The 18,347-nt window shown below is 42.8% G+C and overlaps 3 protein-coding genes across 6 annotated transcripts in view; all 3 read right to left on the reverse strand.

The window, feature by feature from the left end:
• Positions 1-18,347, reverse strand: part of LOC120412402 (uncharacterized) — a 446,365-nt gene that overhangs the window by 195,388 nt on the left and 232,630 nt on the right. The gene's annotated exons all lie outside the window — the stretch shown is intronic.
• On the reverse strand, positions 1,931-7,257 carry LOC120412410 (phospholipid-transporting ATPase ABCA3-like). Its single transcript, XM_039572873.2, has 8 exons — positions 6,723-7,257; positions 6,420-6,665; positions 6,105-6,359; positions 5,927-6,053; positions 4,507-5,869; positions 4,055-4,457; positions 2,213-4,002; positions 1,931-2,157 (listed from the first exon to the last, which is right to left on the reverse strand). The coding sequence occupies exons 1-8, from the start codon at positions 7,122-7,124 to the stop codon at positions 1,977-1,979; spliced, it is 4,767 nt and encodes a 1,588-aa protein (XP_039428807.1). The 5' UTR covers positions 7,125-7,257; the 3' UTR covers positions 1,931-1,976.
• On the reverse strand, positions 7,341-13,609 carry LOC120412405 (phospholipid-transporting ATPase ABCA3-like). The gene is made up of 11 exons (XM_052709302.1): positions 12,979-13,609; positions 12,735-12,927; positions 12,419-12,682; positions 12,108-12,362; positions 11,927-12,053; positions 10,501-11,866; positions 10,377-10,447; positions 9,964-10,319; positions 8,437-9,912; positions 7,624-8,009; positions 7,341-7,568 (listed from the first exon to the last, which is right to left on the reverse strand). The coding sequence occupies exons 1-11, from the start codon at positions 13,191-13,193 to the stop codon at positions 7,388-7,390; spliced, it is 4,890 nt and encodes a 1,629-aa protein (XP_052565262.1). The 5' UTR covers positions 13,194-13,609; the 3' UTR covers positions 7,341-7,387.

The following is an 18,347-nucleotide window of genomic DNA, read 5'->3' on the forward strand; positions in this document are numbered from 1 at the left end:
GTTCACTAGTGATAGTTGAAAAATATCACCTTTTTTGTTTTCTGTTCTCATTCTGATTACAAATTTCGATTTCGTTACAAATTATAGTATTCTTGCCTATTGATTTTAAATTAACTTTTTGAAATGAGATGAAAACCTTAAAAAATGTTTTGAATGAGTTAAATGTCGAAGAAAATTTTAAACTATTTTATTCATTTTAGCTGGACAAGATTGTCAAACCTTGCTTTGATATGAAATTCAATAAAATGCAAACTGATAAAACAGAAGCAAATCAGCGAAAACTTTTTAGCTTTATTCGTCGAATATGAAAAAAAGCAGTTCATTAAATGAGATTACGTATGTCCTACATTTTATTTCAAAAAATAAATAGAACCATAAACTACTGCCGTTTAACGGCGATATGATGTATACGCCATTGAGGTGATTTTGCTGTAGACACGATTTTCTATTTTTGTTCATTTTTTTCAATTAAAATGACTAGTTGAAAACTTTTTTGAAAATTGGGAGGTTTTTTTTGAGTCATGTTCAAATTTAGTGAAGATTTTTTTAATTTAGTGAAGAATAATGTATAAAGAAGCTTAAAGAGTAGTTTCTGTGATTTAAAAATAAGGTTTTCATAGTTATTTTATCATATTTCACGTTCGGTGAAATTAGCGTGAAATTTGGTGTTTTGAAATTGAGGTTCCGTGAAATTTGCTATTTTCGAGCGTGGAAAATCACTAAGCCTACTAATGATCCAAACCAGATCCTGTTACACAAAATATAGCTGGGATAATACCTTGAAGCAAATATTTTCTTATAATTTCGAGAAAAAAAAAATGAAAAATGTCGTATTGGACAACTCCACCCATGCTGAAAACACAGTTTCCTAAAAAAAGGCAACCCAGTGTCGTCGCATTGCCAGAGATGGCACATCTTTCCGCTTTAGGGGTGAAAATGATTGCAAATTAAAGTGAGAACAGAATGTGACATGGTCCTGCTTCTCGGGCAGTCTGAGCCGGCAACAGTTCTGGACAGGTTGGATTTGCTTCTAACGGGCCGTGTAGGCACCACTCATCGTATTCAGCGTTTAATTTGATTCAATTAGGTCTTTTCCGGTAGCATACTGACTCTGAGAGAAGAGTACCTAATCTCTTTTGCAAATTACAGACGACGAAACACTTCTACCCATTTGTAATTTTCAAGAATCTCTTGACACACAATAAAGAGAATTCTTATTTTCAGCCAACTTCCAGCAAGTGTCTTTAATTCAACGGAAATCTTGTAGAGGGGCAAAAAAAATCGTTCAACTTTTCCAACGGAACAGCCATTATTTGAAAAAGACTTTCGCTGAATGCCTCATTGAGTTCTTCTAACGACTTGTCGAGCAACATTCAGGGCAAAAGTTGTCCCAGAAATCATCATCTTCCTGAAGAAAACATTCAACAGAGAAAAAAGTTGTCCAATACAGCTTATTTCTTCCGGTGAACGGAATTCCTCCATCAACTTGAATTGCTCAACAATATTCCAGCCATTTAATATCTCCTAGAGTGCTGAACTTTTCACACAAATTGGGTCCAGACTTGGGGTGCAACTTTTGACGACACTCCTCCCCACACAACCCATCTGTCCAATTCCGTCGCGCAACAGCATCCAAACCTCCAAGTTATCGTTCAATTGCAGTCGCGCAGGACCTCGTCGTGCGTCCCCGGAAATAGGGCGATATTTACGACCAAATTTATGATGCGAACCGGGTCTCATAATGCGAAATGGTTTCCTAGCCGGGCAAACCGGCGATTGCAACTCTCTTGTGTAAGTGGCACTTGATTTGGGGCTTGCAATTCTGGCGTGGAAGGGGTCACTCTTGGGAGGATGGTTTATGCTTTGGTGGGTGATATTTATGACGGGGCTGCAAGTTTCTTTCAAAGAGTTCATAACTTTCAGCTTAAACTTTTTAAGAAATAGATATTAGATATTTATTGCTGAATTTAAAGTTCTTAATCCGATTCTAGCTGATACTTGGTGAAGCTCAGGAATACTTGCTCCAGCGTGGTTTGTCCCAGTGAGTAGTCCTCAATGTTGAGCTGCTCTTTGTGCGCCTCCATCAACCCAAACATGGCCGACCACTTGAGATCCGATTGTGGAATGTGAAAGTTCAGCGAGTCCTGGTATTCCTCTCTGTAATATAATAATAAATAACTTTGCATTTCTTAAATGTTCCAAAACGTCATACTTCAGCACCGATCCTGGCAACTTCTTGCCAACAAAGAACTTGACTTCCTTCAGTCTCATCAGCTGCAACTTCGGATCATCAACCTTCTTCACCTTGATCATCAGCAGGAATCCTTTGGAGAACTTGTTCTTCAGATGTTGCGTCGATCCGAGACACTTGAACTCTCCATTGACCATGATCGCCAACCGGGTGCACAGCGCTTCACACTCCTCCATGCTGTGCGAAGTCAACACGATAGATTTGCCTGTACTTCTAGCCTTACAGATCACGTTCCAGAGCTGCCGTTTCGCCCCCGGATCCATTCCCGTAGTCGGTTCGTCCAGATAAACCACCGAAGGATTGCCCATGAGTGCGATTGCCGTGCTGAGTTTTCGCTTGTTTCCACCACTGTACTGCTTGGTCTTCTTGTCGATATGCTTCAAAAAGTTCAAGTCCTCTGCCAACGTAAGTGTCACGCCCCTGATGTCTTCCGCTCGTACACCCCGTAGTAGTGCGTAGATCCTGAGCGTTTCTCTACCGGTGAGGTCATCGAGCAGCGCGTCAAACTGCGGACAGTAGCCGATCCTCTGGTAAACCTCGCCCATGGACGATTGCAAGCTGATCCCTTCGACCCAAGCCACCCCAGACGAGAATCTCACGTCTCCGGTCATCATCTTGAAGGTAGTCGTCTTGCCCGCTCCGTTGATTCCCAACAGCCCGAAGCACTCGTACCGATCGATCGCTACCGACAGGTTGTTCACAGCTAGGAATCTTCCGTAGTATTTGGTAGCACTTCGCAGTACAAGATTGTAGCTGTTGATATCGTTCTGCGTCATACCAAGGACGAGTTCCTTCTCGGCTGTTACATCCGGATCTTCATTTAGCGAGCGTTGCGGAGACTTGTAGATCATGAAGTAGTTCATTACATTGTTAAAGATTCGATATTCAATCGCTAGAACTATGAGGAAAACTGCAACTCCAATCACTGCTAAGCAAAGCAGATTACGAGCGATTCCCAGCTCATGGAAGGACAACAGATCCGGCAAATCACAATCTTGACACAACAACTTTATAGAAGCTAATTGACTCATTTGGCTCAAAGCATGTGTTAGGGCAAAACTCGGAAACAGCATGAAAATCCATTCAATCATTACTCCAACATCGCTGTCAACCGCCTTCCATATCACAACAATCCCAAAAAATACCGCACCCGTTACAACCTTGAACAGCATCACCAACGCGTAGGCAGTTCCCGGAGAACTAAACACAAACGAAGAGATGTAAATCAACGGCAGAAACCCAACTCCGAAGAACACAAACAGCAGGTACACCCGACCCAGTTCGGAAAACGTTGACCATCCTTCCTCTTGAAACGCGGCCAAAGTGATCACGTACACCAACGATATCACCCCAAACAGCAGCAAATCCCAACCGAAAGCAACCGTCCAGTACAGTGCGGCGTTGGTTCCACTGACAAACTGGAGCAGCTTGGCCCGCGAGGTGCGTTCGTTGATGTAGAACAGCACAAACATGGCGGACACGAAGGCCATTGCGAGCACGGTATTGATCACCAGGTTGAGTCCAGCGCCCGAGTCCTGGCTGGCGGGGTCTACCCGGCTGGGCAGTGGCTTGTTCACAACGGTTAGCTCGCAGGTCGGACATTCTGTTTGGAGAACTGCGTTGTACAGGAGGGACAGTGCCAGCGGAGCCGTGTGGTATCCTTTGTAGTTGAACCATGCGGTGTAGTTGTTGGCGTTGAAGGTGGCTCCTACCATGTAATGGGAATTGACTTCGGAGATGGAATCTGCCGACTAAATGGGTTAGGTTAGGTTAGAATCTTGGAATTTGAAGGTATTCACTCACGCGTTGCAGGATGAAATCGTTCATATTTGAATCAATCTCCTTTGAGCTGTGCATTCCGTTGACATTATCGATGAGTTTCATATAAGTTTGAACTATCTTTGAGGTATCCGGAGTTCCTCCCACTACGGTCACCGTTTTGACGTACGGATCAAGCGACATCGTTAAAGGGGAATGATTTTGATTGCTTGACATGGACAGGAATGTTGATATCACGAAAAATATTGGGATCGTAAACATGCCGATCAACAATCCCCACGATCGGATGCAGGAAAGGTACTTCTTGAGTAGTTGACCCTTTACTTGACTTAATAAGAGATGCCGTCCGGTGTACAGATCGAGATTTCTAAGTGGCTTTCCCACAGATGTTTCAACGGATGTCTGATTAGGACTATCACTACCAGCTCTAAAAAAAGAAAAATCAGTAACTGCTATGTATCAACCAAGAATCATACTTCAAGAAAACCTCCTCCATAGTGGTTAGCGAAATGCCATAGCTGGTGATGCCACACATTTCCATCCGACTCTCCAGATACTCCAGCATCGGTTGGAACACCCGAATGTAATCCTCTTTGAGGACGAACGAGAGTTCTGACCCAATATCGGTATCGATGCGAACGTCCGGTATGTACTTCCGAAGTAAATCCAACACCAGTTGCTTGTCACAGTTTGGTCCTTTCACGCAGATCAACCGGTATCCGGTGCCGAAGCTTTTCTTCAAAAAGAACGGTGTTCCTACGGCTTTCAGCACTCCACCGGACATGATCGCAATGCGATCCCCGAGGACGTCCGCTTCGTCCATAAAGTGCGTTGAAAGTAGAATCGTTCGATGTTTCTTCTCCTGTTGTAGCAAATCCCAAAGAGCTCTACGAGCTGAGGGATCCATACCGGACGTTGGTTCATCCAGTAGAACTACCTTGGATCCACCGCAAAGAGCAACTCCTACGGCCAGTCTACGCTTCATGCCACCGGCTAACGTGTGGGATTGTGCGTGGCGCTTTCCGGTCAGTTCTAAGATCTGAAGATACTTCTCAATTTCGTAGTTCAATCTACCCCTTGGAACTCCTTTCAATCTCGCAAAAAAGCGCAAATGTTCCGACACGGTCAACTCATCGAACAGCACGTTGTGCTGGGGGCACAGTCCCAACGATTGCCGTACGCCTTCGATGTCCGTTCGAATATCGTGTCCGCTGAGGTATGCCGTACCCGATGTAGGCGAGAACATACCCGTGAGCATCGACATGGTGGTGGTCTTTCCGGCGCCGTTATGTCCAAGCAATATGGTTATCTGATCCTCATACATGTTGAGATTCAAGCCGTGAACGGCTACGTTGGATCTGTTGAAGACCTTCCGTAGATTTCGGATTTGAATGCCTGGATTGCTGGTTACGGGATCGGCCTCAAAATATCTAGTATCCTGATTCCGAAACCCAACGCTCATTTGCTTCCTTCGAAAACACTTGCTAACAAACGGGAAATACCACGGCTTCGCAACTCCATACTCTCCTGGCATCACCTGCTCGACGTATAGAGCAATTGCCAGGTAGAGTAAGGCATCCACCAACAGCATCACGATCACCAATCTGACGTTTAGCTCTTCGATCGTAACCGGATTGATCATACTATGCCAACGAAGTCCTTGCTGGTTTGCTTCCAAGTGTATCGTACTTCTCATACCAAGTGACATAGCCGTGTTGGACAGCAGATTGATACCAATTTTACCCAAAGTAGATAGTGAGTCGTACTGAGTTGAGATAACCCTAAACGGAACGATCGACAGCATCCACAAAAGACTTGCTAACCTCGTGGCGACGGTAACTACAATTTGATGTTGAGTTAGATCCCAAACCTTGCAGAAATTGAAAAATATACTACCTTTGTTGAAGAAGACGCTTACCATGAAGCAAAAGCACACCGTCGCGATGGAATAGACAAACAGAAAGAACCACACGACGGTCCAATCAGAGTGTCTGAGGATCGAAGTGTTCTTCATGAGTGGAACCTGCAAGATTTGATTTTCGTTATGCTGCCCCAACTACTCCTCGATACTCACACAAAGCAGAACCGTGATCAGCGAAATGGAAAACACCAGCAGCAGCATGTTCTTGGCGAACCACGCACTCCACTGAAGCCAGCTGGACAGGCCCATGATCTTCATCGACTCTTTCAGCTGCTTTTCCTTCTCGGCCGTGATGTGCTTGACCATCACTATGCAAGGGTAGAAGAATGAAAATAGCATGATCCATGGAAGCACTTGCTCCAGCATCGCGAGAACCGGATCGTCTTCGTGCGGTGGATACGGATATCGCTGGAGGAGAATATCGTATTAAATTGAGGATCTTTAAAGATTGCGATCAAAACTACAAACGTTGGTGAAAACATTTGGAAGCTCCAGGTTTGGATTGAACTCTTGGATAACTGATTTTGAAAGGGCACTTTGGACGGCCAAGAATCCTTCGTCTAGGTACTCATCCGATGGTGAACTTAAACCGCTCGGTGAAAATGGAACCATCAACGATTTTGTGTTCCAAGTTGAGAGTCTAGTGCTTGGGACTCGAAGTTCTGCTGGGAATCTCAGCGCGAATTTCAGCTTTTTCGGTGCGGAATTAATTGACTGTGGAGGATCATCTATTACTCACCACTAAACATTCATATTTTAATACCATCTTACCGCTAAGGAATCATCAAACTCCACCCCAGCAAAGATACTGCTGTTGATCATTGCCACTTCCAAAGACTTTGCATTCGGATAACCTCTGCTTGTCATCTTCAACGATTCAGCAGCCCTTTTGACGATCCGATCCAAAACAGAATTTTGAGGCGAATAAGCCAACAGAAACTCCACCGCAGGTGGAAAGTCGTTCCTGTCCAACAGATCCACAGACTGCGGCTCAAACTTGGTGCTCGTTGTCACGGAAGTTGGTCCCGACTGATACCGGATCAACAGGACAATCGAAAAGCACAGTACGGGGATTAGGATTTCGAACAGGGTTTGACACTTGTGGCGCTTCTGGATGGTCCAGTTCTTCCACAGCAGCAGCAGGAACTTGTCCCAGTTGGTGGCGTTGGCCATTGCGGTTGGTGATGCGAGTTGAGTTAGGTCGAATCATGTAATTTGGATCAAAGTCTGAGGTCTCGAGTTTTCCTCAACAGATTTCAACTACAGAATTGATATCGTTGTAAATGTTTGAGTCATGAAAGTGGCTTGGTGACATTCTTGTTCCACTTGTTAATACGGTGGTCTACTTAGATTAAAATGATACGCATGAATTAATTAAAAAAATCACATTTTTTATGATAATTAATAAATACAAAACAAAAATAGCTTCTACTTAATCAATCTTCTACTCGCTGATGTTTTGTAAAGTGTAGAAACACCTGCTCAAGCGCAGCTTGTCCCAGGGAGTAATCCTCAACTTCAAGCTGCTCCTTGTGTGATTCCATTAGCCCAAACATGGCCGACCATTTGAGATCCGCTTGGGGCACATGATAGCTTAACGAGTCCTGATATTGTTCTCTAAAAAAAACAAACAAAATTAAAACAGTTCGCTTGAATTGTCAAAAAGTAATACTTCAGCACAGCTCCATCAAATGTATCCTCCACAAACGACTTGACCCGATCCACTCTCTGCTCTTGCTGATCATCCGCCCTTTTCACCTTGATTGTCAACAGGAATCCCTTAACGAACTTGTTCTTCAAGTGTTGCGTCGATCCGAGACACTTGAACTCGCCGTTGACCATGATCGCCAACCGCGTGCACAGCGCTTCACACTCCTCCATGCTGTGCGAAGTCAGGACGATAGATTTCCCCGAGCTTCTTACCTTGCAGATCACATCCCACAACTGCCGCTTCGCTCCCGGATCCATTCCGGTAGTTGGTTCATCGAGGTATACTATCGAGGGATTGCCCATGAGTGCGATTGCCGCACTGAGCTTTCGTTTGTTTCCACCGCTGTACTGCCGTTCTACGCATAATTGTCCCATGTCAGTTTTTGACGATTTTGACTTTATGCCATTTTTAAGTTTAGTCTGATATGTACTTTAAGAAAAACACATAAAATCTGGTACTTTGTTCGGAAACTCATCAAAAACAACACCAAGTCTGTTTGTCCCATCGTTGAACTTCTACGCATAATTGTCCCACCAAGTATTTTCTTACACGGAATCATTAGTTTTACTAAGCATTATGCCTTGTTTACCTGTTGTATAGCAAGAGGATCACAAATAAGTATGATAAACTGCTAACTGGGGCGATTAGGGACACATAGGGCGAATAGGAACCCACGGGACAATTATGCGTAGAAACACAGAAATCGGTCGAAAAATTTCAATCGCGTTTTTCTCAGTTGCACTTTTTTGAACATGGGACAATTATGCGTAGAACGGCAGTGTACTCCTTGATCTTCTTGTCTAGATGCTTGAGGAAGTGCAAATCTTCAGCCAATGACAACGATACGTTCTGGATATCATCACGGGAAACTCCTCGTAACAGAGCGAAAACTTTCAGTGTCTCCCGTCCAGTAAGATTACCAAGAAGTGCGTCAAATTGTGGACAGTAACCGATTCTCTGATGCACAGTATTCATTGGGGACTTCAAACGAGTCCCTTCGACCCATGCCACTCCGGACGAAAAAGTCTCGTCTCCAATCAACATCTTGAAGGTAGTCGTCTTCCCGGCTCCGTTGATTCCCAGCAAACCAAAGCACTCAAACCGATCGATTGCTATCGACAGATTGTTCACCGCTAGGAAGTTCCCGTAGTATTTGGTTGCATTCCGCATCACGAGATTGTAGTTCCGAATGTCACTCTTGCGCATATTCTGAACTCGTTCCTTCTCAGCGGTTACCTCTGAATCTTCGTCAGCTGATGCACGTGGTTTCCTCTTCCAAGTAACGCATTGCTTGACCTTACTGAGGACTCGATATTCTATCAGTAAAACTGCAACGAAGGCAGTTATTCCAACCGCCAGAAGATACAGCAAATTCCTAGCGATTCCCACTTCACGGAAGGAGTATAACTCCGGTAGATCACAGCACGTGGGAGTCCAATCGCAAGCGGATTCTAGCGTACATCCAGCTATGAAGTTGCAATCATTCCGACAGTCCATCACACCAGACACGATCACGTCCATGTTTTCCAACCCTTGGAACAGGGCAAAGCTTGGGAAAAGCAGGAATACCCACTCCAAGTCGTCAGCCAGATCTTCCTGGTCGATGGTGGGAAGCCGGAGTAGCTCACCTATCGCGTAGAAGACGACACCCGTTGTTATGTTGAACAACATGATGAATCCGTATCCGGAGCTCGTATTGTTGAACACGAACGTGAAGAGGTAGGTTAACGGTAGGAATCCCAACCCGTAGAACATCAACAGGAGAAGCACTTGACCAAGTTCGATGAAAGCCGAACTCTTTTGAAACACAGCTAATACGACGGTGTAGATCACGCAGGTCACCAGGAAGGTAAAGTAATCCCAAATAAAGGCCACCGTCCAGTACAAGGTAACATTCGTTCCACTAACATACTGGAGCATCCGGGCACGTATGGTGCGTTCTTTAATGTAGAACATGATGTACAGCGACGATACGAAGACCATCGCGAAGGCGGTGTTGATTATCATGCTGTATCCAATGACACTTTCCAACAAATTTTCCTGAACGTTGGGTGGGTAAGGTAGAGGCTTGTTCGTGATGGTCAGTTCACATGTTGGACATTCTGAAGCAAGGACGGCGCTGTATAACAAGGATAATGCCAACGGAGCAGTGTGGTAGCCCTTGTTGTTGAACCAAGCCGTGTAGTTGTTGTAGTGAAAGGTAGCGCCTGCCATGTACTGGGTGTTGACCTCGTAAATTGAATCTATGGACTGAAACTTAGAAAATTAGGAACAAATTTTGATCGTCAAGTCATAACTTACTGTTTGAAGCATGAATTCATTCATGTTCGAAGATATTAATTTGAGGTGATGCCTTCCATCAATCTTGTCAAACAGTTTCTCATAAGCTTGTATCAAATACGAATTGTCCAGGGATCCTCCTACAACGGTTACCGTTTCCTTGTACGGCTCAAAAGACATCGTCAATGGGGGAAGATTCCGATACTCGAGGGTATCCTTGTTGGATGCCACTATTGCGAAGACGATTGGAACCACAAGTTGTGTTATTAGTAGAATATGTGATCGCAGACTGGAGAGGTACTTCTTCAAGAATTGACCCTTAACTTGGTTTAATAGTAGCTGTCGACCGGTGTACAGTTCGAGTTTGTTGAGCGAATCTACGGGACATATTGTATAGATATTAATCCGTATGATTTAACAAGTAACGTGCATACATTTCTGGGGTGCTGTCTCGATAGGTATTTCATTTGATCTCTTTCTTCCCTGAGAGATGTCACTTCCGGCTCTAAAATAAAATTAGAATTTATTCACAGTTGCAATGAGCTTGCAACGACTCACTTCATGAACACCTCCTCCATCGTAGTCAACGAGATACCGTAGCTGTTAACTCCACACTCTCGCATTCTACCTTCCAGATCTTCCAACATCGGTTGGAACACCTGTAGGTAACCCTCATTCAAAACAAACGACAGCTCGGACCCGATATCCGTGGCAATGCGAACGTCTGGAATGAACCTCCGCAGAATGTCCAACACCTGTTGCTTGTCGCAGCGCGGACCTTTCACGCAGATCAACCGGTATCCGGCGCCGAAGTTTTTCTTCAAAAAGAACGGTGACCCAACTGCCTTCAGCACTCCGCCGGACATGATCGCGATGCGATCCCCGAGGACGTCCGCTTCGTCCATGAAGTGCGTGGTAAGTAGAATCGTTCGATGTTTCTTCTCCTGTTGTAGCAGATCCCAGAGGGATCTACGAGCTGACGGATCCAATCCGGAGGTTGGCTCATCCAGCAGGACCACCTTGGATCCACCGCATAGGGCAACTCCTACGGCTAACCTTCGCTTCATGCCACCGGACAGCGTGTGAGATTGTGCGTTGCGCTTGTCCGTCAATTTCAACATCACAAGGTACTTATCGATCTCTTCGTGCAGGTCATTCTTTGGAATGCCTTTCAATCTGGCAAAGAATCGGAGGTGTTCCTCCACGGTCAGTTCATCGAACAGCACGTTGTGCTGTGGGCAGATGCCCAAAGATCGTCGAACTCCTTCGATCTCGGTGCGGACGTCGTGCCCGTTGAGGTATGCCGTACCGGAGGTCGGTGCGATCATTCCCGTCAGCATGGACATGGTGGTGGTCTTGCCAGCTCCGTTGTGACCCAGCAGTACGGTGATCTGATCTTCGTACATGTTGAGAACGAGCCCGTTGACAGCAGTTTTATTACCTGGGTAAACCTTACGAAGGTTTCGGATTTGAATTCCGACAGGGCTTGAGCTGGGATCCGATTCGATGAAGTCTGATTTCTGATTTTGAGAAGTTGGCGTTTTTGACGCGCTGGAGCGACACTTGAAAGAAAATGGGAAATACCACGGTTTTGCGATTCCAAACTCTCCGGGCATCACTTGCTCGACGTATATTGCGATGGTTAGGTATATCAAGGCATCTACCAGTAGCATCGCGATCACCAGTCCAACGTTCAACTCTTCGTCGATCGTAGCTGGGGTGGAGAAATCGTTCCACTGAAGACCCCGTTCAAGCACTTCCAAGCGTATGATGCTACGAATCCCAAAGGACATTGCCGAATTTGATAAAATGTTGAGACTAGATTTGATACCAACTGACAAGGAGTCGTAGATGGGCAAGGCCAGCTTGTACGGTACAATGGACAGGATCCAAACGAAGCCAGCTACCCTTGCTGCAACACTTGCTGAAATGTAGTGTTTGATACATTACTGTAATTCGCAGAATGAACACCGAAAGGGCTCACCCTTGTCGAAGAAGACACTCATCATGAAGCAGAAGCACACTGTAGCGACGGAATAGACAAACAGGAAGAACCAAATGGCAGTCCAGTCGGAATGTTTCAGGATCGGGATGTTGTTGACCAGCGGTACCTGCGTAAGTCTCTTTAGTCATTCAACTCGCTTTCAGCGCGACCTTCTACTCACACAAAGTAGTGCAGTGATCATCGAAATCGAGAGCACTAGCAGTAGCATGTTCTTCACGAACCACGCACTCCACTGCAATCCACCGGAGAGTCCCATGATCTTCATCGATTCCTTGAGCTGGTGTTCCTTCTCGACCGTGATGTGCTTGATCATCACTACGCACGGGTAGAAGAACGTGAAAAGCATGATGTACGGGAGCCATGATTCCAGCACGCGTAGGATTCCATCGTCGTAGTGTGGTGGATATGGGAAGCGCTGAAGAAGGTCGAAGGATTAGCTGAGCGCTTTTTTGGACTTCGGTGTCTACTCACGTTAACATAAACGTTTGGGAGGTAAACATTGGCGTTGAATTCCTCGATGATCGCTTTCGAAATGGCGCTCTGAACGGACAGGAATCCTTCGTAGTAGTACTCCGGGTAACCTCCCGCGTCCAGCGATATCTCACGCAGTTCCGGCGTAAACGGATACTGCAGAAGTCGGGTTTCCCAGTTCGGTAGGGAGTTTTCCATGCTGGTCCGAAGCTTGCTAGGGAATCTGATCGCGACGTTCAGCTTCTCCGGTAGTTTATCTATGAACTGTGAAAAGACTTCTGAATGATTCCGCACGACAAAGGTCAAGCTCGCTTACCGTGAGATCATCTTCGAACTCTACCCCAGCCAAGATGCTGCTATTCATTAGGGTCGACTCCAGTGAGACCGCGTTAGGGTATCCTCTGTACGTTATATTGAGCGATTCCGCAGCTCTGCTAACGACTCCTTCCAGTATTGTATTTTGAGGTGAATACGCCAGCAGAATTTGCACATCGGATGGTAGTTTGAACCTGTACGGAACTCAAACGTTACTTCTGATTACCAAAGATTCCGAGTATTACCTGCTCAGTACATCGGTAGACAGCGGGTTGAACACGGTACTGGACTGCACGTGCCTCAGCTTCACAACTCCACGTATCAAAAGGAGAAACGAACAGCACAACACCGGGACGAGAACTTCGAACGCGGTCTGCAGGTAGTGGCGCCGCTGGATGGTCCAGTTCTTCCACAGAAGCAGGACAAACTTGTCCCAGCTGGACGTGGCGGCGCCAGCCATTGCAACTGTGCACTAACGAGTCAAGTCTAGGCGGATTTCAACGGGTCTATAAAGACATGCCGCTCAAAGTGACCTGTCAGGGGAGATTCATCATTATAATATGGCTCTAACACGCCCGTTACAGCTTAGTTAACGCAGATTGATGTGAGTGCAGTTTTCGAGGTGGTAGTTTTCCACCCATCATGTACTAAGTGCACGTCATGGTTGAAAAAGTTACGTTTAGTCTGGATTTCCAGATACTTTCCCGGTTCTTCAAATCAACATCGATGACACTCTTTACTATCAACAATAATTCAATGTTTAAACTCAGAGAAACTTGTTTTGAAGATTTACGAAAAATTTCCGCAACAATTGTAACAACTCTACCCAATCTCTATCTCTAGCACCGTTCGATACACTGACTAACTACTAACTGTCTCAACCGGTAACCCCGCACCGCAGGTATCTCTCAGCAACGTGCAGTTCGGATCATTAGGCTAACGTCATGATTCGAATTCCCGGACGCTTCGAAACCCGGACACCTCATCTTGTTTTATCAATGATTTGGATATAAGTTCGCATTGTGAATGTCCAAACTGTGTTATTTGATGAATTCTAACGTCAACTTACATTTAAAGATTGTTTGAACGCTTCAGTTAATGTCAAAACAATTAAATAAATTAAAATTATAAGATTACCAAAAATGTGAAATATTTCACTGAAATATTTCAGAGGCGTCCGAAGCATCGGGAAGGCAAAGCAGAAATTTATGGTTTTGATTTACTTAAATTCAAGCAAATTTTTATAAAAAATATCGATTGTTTTGATGTTAACAGCTTATTTCAGACCTAAAGAATGCCATTCACTAACATTTTAGTCCAAATTTGTGCAATTCAAGTCAACAACAAGTCATTGAAATTTTCAAGCTCTGATGAAAAATTGTTGGAAAAGACATATTTTGCATGCATTCTCTTAAAACTGACTACATCCTGATGATATTTCTACATTTAAGTGTCCGGATTTCGAATCACAACGTTACTCCCGTGAGGCATGCGTTCTAACAACGATCGATTGGCGTTACTTTGAGCACTGCTCGCGCGTGACTATGCGAGAACCGGTTGACGGTCTTTTCACACCGTTCATTATCGACTATCGCGACGAACAGTTTACGACGGGGGGCGTTTTCTCACGATGATTTGTATGTTACTCACTTGCATACATCTTAACAGCTTGTTTTGCATGCATGATGCTGAGTAATGCCATAGACTAGTGGTGAAGACCTGATATATAACGTCATGATTCGAAATCCGGACACTTAGTAGCATATCATTTTCGTTATAGCTGACAAAAAATCATGTAATAAGTTGGAAATTAAGAAATATCATCAGAATGTAGTATTAACAGTCAGTTTTATAAGAATGCATGCAAAATATGTCTTTTCTAACAATTTTTCATCAAAATTTGAAAATTAAAATGACTTGTTGTGCTTCGAATCCCGGACACTGATAAAAGCTGATTCGAAATCCGGACACTTTTGCTTCGAATTCCGGACACTCGTTTTTGCTAATGAATCGCACAAATTTGGACTGAAATGTTAGTGAATGGCATTCTTTAGGTCTCAAATAAGCTGTTAACATCAAAACAATCGATATTTTATATAAAAAATTGCTAAAATTTAAGGAAATCAAAACCATACATTTTGCTTTGCCTTCCCGGTGCTTCGGACGCCTATGAAATATTTCACGTGAAATGTTTCGCATTTTTGGTAATCTTATAAATTTATTTTATTTAATTGTTCTGACATTAACTACAGCGTTCAAACAAACTTTAAATGAAAGTTGATGTTAGAATTCATCAAATAACACAGTTTTGACGTTCATAATGCGAACTTATATCCAAATAAATGATAAAACAAGATGAAGTGTCCGGGTTTCGAAGCGTCCGGGAATTCGAATCATGACGTTATGGGCTTAAAAAATCAAAAAGTTTGAGAGAAATAGTGCTCTTTCTTTAATATTGATTCATGTCTATGTGTAAAGTAATTAGCAAAGAGCAAGAGAACGATACTGTTAAACATATTAAATAGTGAAATGCACTTGATTCTCTACGAAATCAATCTTTAATTTTTGTATTTTTTAATCCGGCTGAAACTTTTTTGGTGTTTTCGGTATGCCCAAAGAAGCCATTTTGCATCATTAATTTGTCCATATAATTTTCGATACAAATTTGGCAGCTGTCCATACAAAAATGATACAAGAAAATTCAAAAATCTGTACCTTTTGAAGGTATTTTTTATCGATTTGATGTCTTCAGCAAAGTTTTACTTATGGATAAGGGCTACACTGAAAAAAATGATATACGGTAAAACAAATTTGGTGATTTTCAATTTGATTTTTTGTCACTTAAACTTGATTTGCATAATAAAACTGTTTTTGTTTTTTTTTTTTAATTTTTGGGAACATCAAATGCCAACTTTTCAGAAATTTCCAGAACGGGCAAAAAATCTTTGACCGAGTTATGAATTTTGTAATCAATACTGTTTTTTTTTCAAAAAATCGAAATATTGGTCGCCAAATTTTTTTTAACATCTTTTTTCGATTTAAAATCAAATTTGCATTTAAAAAGTACTCTAGCGAAATTTTGATAAAGTTATAGCCAATTTTTTTGTAACTTTTTTGAAAATAGTCGCTGTTTTTAATTTTTTTAAATTGGTTCTTATGTTTGCCAACTTTTGAAAAAAATATTTTTTTGAAAAGCTTTTTATTTTGTTTTTTTGAACTTTGTTCATACGACCTTTAGTTGCTGATATATTCCCAAACAAAGGTTTAAAAACAGGAAAATTGATGTTTTCTAAGTCTCACCCAAACAACCAACCATTTTCTAACGTCGATATCTCAGCAACTAATGGTCCAATTTACAAAGCTAAAATATGAAACATTCGGGAAATTTTCCGATCTTTTCGAAAAAGATATTTTCAAAATTTTCAAATCATGACTTACATTTCAAAACGGCCAAACTTTCAATATTATTTGGATGGCAATATCTGAGCAATAAAAGGTCGTATTTATGAAGTTCAAAAAACACAAAATATTGATATGATTGGAGAATTTTTTCAGCTTTTCAAAAAGATTTTTTTTAAGAGGGCAAACATGTGCAGTAGGGTGGGTACGGATTATAAAAAGTTCTCAGATCAAGTACTGATGTGGTTCCCCTTGTAGGGCATACCCAAAGGGACTCTCACACCAAATTTCAGCTCATTTGGTTGAAAACTGGCTTGTCTCAAGCGGGTTCAATTTTACATGGAAATTACTATGGGAAATTTTGAATTGTCGTTCATTCGCTCCTACAGGCCTGGGGAAAACATGTAGAAACTTCTAGGATGGCCAGAAATGAGCGGAATCGTCTGGAGAACATCTTTCCCTAAGAGACCAGGTCGATTCATTCAACCCCCATCGAGCTCAACGGCAATACATCCGGGGTTTTCGGAACCAACGGGTTTCCCCAGAAAAGCAACAAATTTTCCTTAGCATGCTATGAATGCTTGATGAACACCGCGACGCCACATGTCAAACAGCTACCACGTGATTGTAAAATTTGCACCATAACATTTTTTTTCTTAGTTGGAGGTTTAGAATACAGTTAAATAGTATCAGGATCACCATAAATTTTAATTCTATGGTTCAAAAAGTAATAAAAAGTAATTTTTTATAGGCGATACTAGTCCACGTGGTAATTGTTTGACATGTGGCGTCGCGGTGTTCATCAAGCATTCATAGCATGCTAAGGAAAATTTGTTGCTTTTCTGGTTAAAACCGTTGGTTCCGAAAACCCCGGATGTATTGCCGTTGAGCTCGATGGGGGTTGAATGAATCGACCTGGTCTCTTAGGGAAAGTTGTTCTCCAGACGATTCCGCTCATTTCTGGCCATCCTAGAAGTTTCTACATGTTTTCCCCAGGCCTGTAGGAGCGAATGAACGACAATTCAAAATTTCCCATAGTAATTTCCATGTAAAATTGAACCCGCTTGAGACAAGCCAGTTTTCAACCAAATGAGCTGAAATTTGGTGTGAGAGTCCCTTTGGGTATGCCCTACAAGGGGAACCACACCAGAACTTGATCTGAGAACTTTTTAAAATCCGTACCCACCCTAATGTGCAGGCACATTATCAAAATTTCACTGAAGTACTTTTTGATTGAAAATTTGATTTTACATCGAAAAATGAAGTTGGTAATTTTTCACGACCAATATTTCGATTCTTGAAAAAAAATCTGTATTAAATCAAAAATTCTGAAAAGTTGGCATTTGATGTCCCCTAAAACATATTAAAAATAAAAAAAAATAAAAATAGTGTTTTTTTTGCAAATTAAGTTTCAGTGACAAAAAGTTAAATTATCTGTGTATCTTTTTTTCAATGTAGTCCTTATTCATACCTACAACTTTGCCGAAGGCACCAAATCGATCAAAAAATTCCTTCAAAAGATACAGATTTTTCAATTTTCATACATCATTGTTGTATGGACAGCTGCCAAATTTGTATGGAAATTTATATGGACAAATTAATGATGCAAAATGGCTTGTTTGGGCATACCGAAGTCAGTTTCAGCCTGATTAAAAAATACATAAAAATGGAATGACCGAAATCTGAGAGAATTGCTCTATAGCTGTGCGAATAATTTTTTTCCAGGCTTAAGAAATAAAAGGAATCTTCAACCTCAGTCGGACCCAACAGATCGAACCAATCTCCCGAAGGGTCACTCCGGTACCAATCAGCTCAACCACTTTTTTTCCCTGCCCCTCCCAAGAGTCAACTTTGCCACTTTGACTTTTGGTTCCCGTCCCCTTCAATTTCATTGCTTATTCAAAAGTCACTTAGGACCTTTCTTCGGAGATCAACTTTTTCGTCGTTTCCTCGAAGGACAATCGCCACATTTGTTTGTGACTTCCGTTCCGTCCACAAAGCTAGAAGGAAGTTGAAGTCCCCAGCGGAGATTCTTCGGCCCCATAAATCTTGGCCATAGCTAGAGGGAAGAGGCAAAACGGTTTCACGATTTATGGCGCAAGAACGTTGGCCAGAGCAACAGGAGGTGGCAGAAGGCGAACAAATCTTCAAGTAATCACGGCCGGCAGGATATCGAAGAGTCACTCTCTCGGTATCGAGGGGTGAGGACAAAGCT

The sequence above is a fragment of the Culex pipiens genome, chromosome 3, assembly GCF_016801865.2.
Source record: "Culex pipiens pallens isolate TS chromosome 3, TS_CPP_V2, whole genome shotgun sequence".
NCBI classification, from domain to species: Eukaryota; Metazoa; Arthropoda; class Insecta; order Diptera; family Culicidae; genus Culex; species Culex pipiens.

What these genes read in the sequence shown, in the direction of transcription:
- LOC120412410 (XM_039572873.2), bottom strand. Translation starts at nt 7,124, where the DNA reads ATGGCCAACGCCACCAACTGGGACAAGTTCCTGCTGCTGCTGTGGAAG. An exon ending in TGATCACGGTTCTGCTTTGT is followed by an intron (nt 6,054 to 6,104) that starts GTGAGTATCGAG and finishes CAAATCTTGCAG; the next exon opens with GTTCCACTCATGAAGAACAC. An exon ending in ATGGAGGAGGTTTTCTTGAA is followed by an intron (nt 4,458 to 4,506) that starts GTATGATTCTTG and finishes TTCTTTTTTTAG; the next exon opens with AGCTGGTAGTGATAGTCCTA.
- LOC120412405 (XM_052709302.1), bottom strand. Translation starts at nt 13,193, where the DNA reads ATGGCTGGCGCCGCCACGTCCAGCTGGGACAAGTTTGTCCTGCTTCTG. An exon ending in GAGTGTCTTCTTCGACAAGG is followed by an intron (nt 11,867 to 11,926) that starts GTGAGCCCTTTC and finishes ACTACATTTCAG; the next exon opens with CAAGTGTTGCAGCAAGGGTA. An exon ending in AGATCAAGGAGTACACTGCC is followed by an intron (nt 8,010 to 8,436) that starts GTTCTACGCATA and finishes GTAGAACGGCAG; the next exon opens with TACAGCGGTGGAAACAAACG.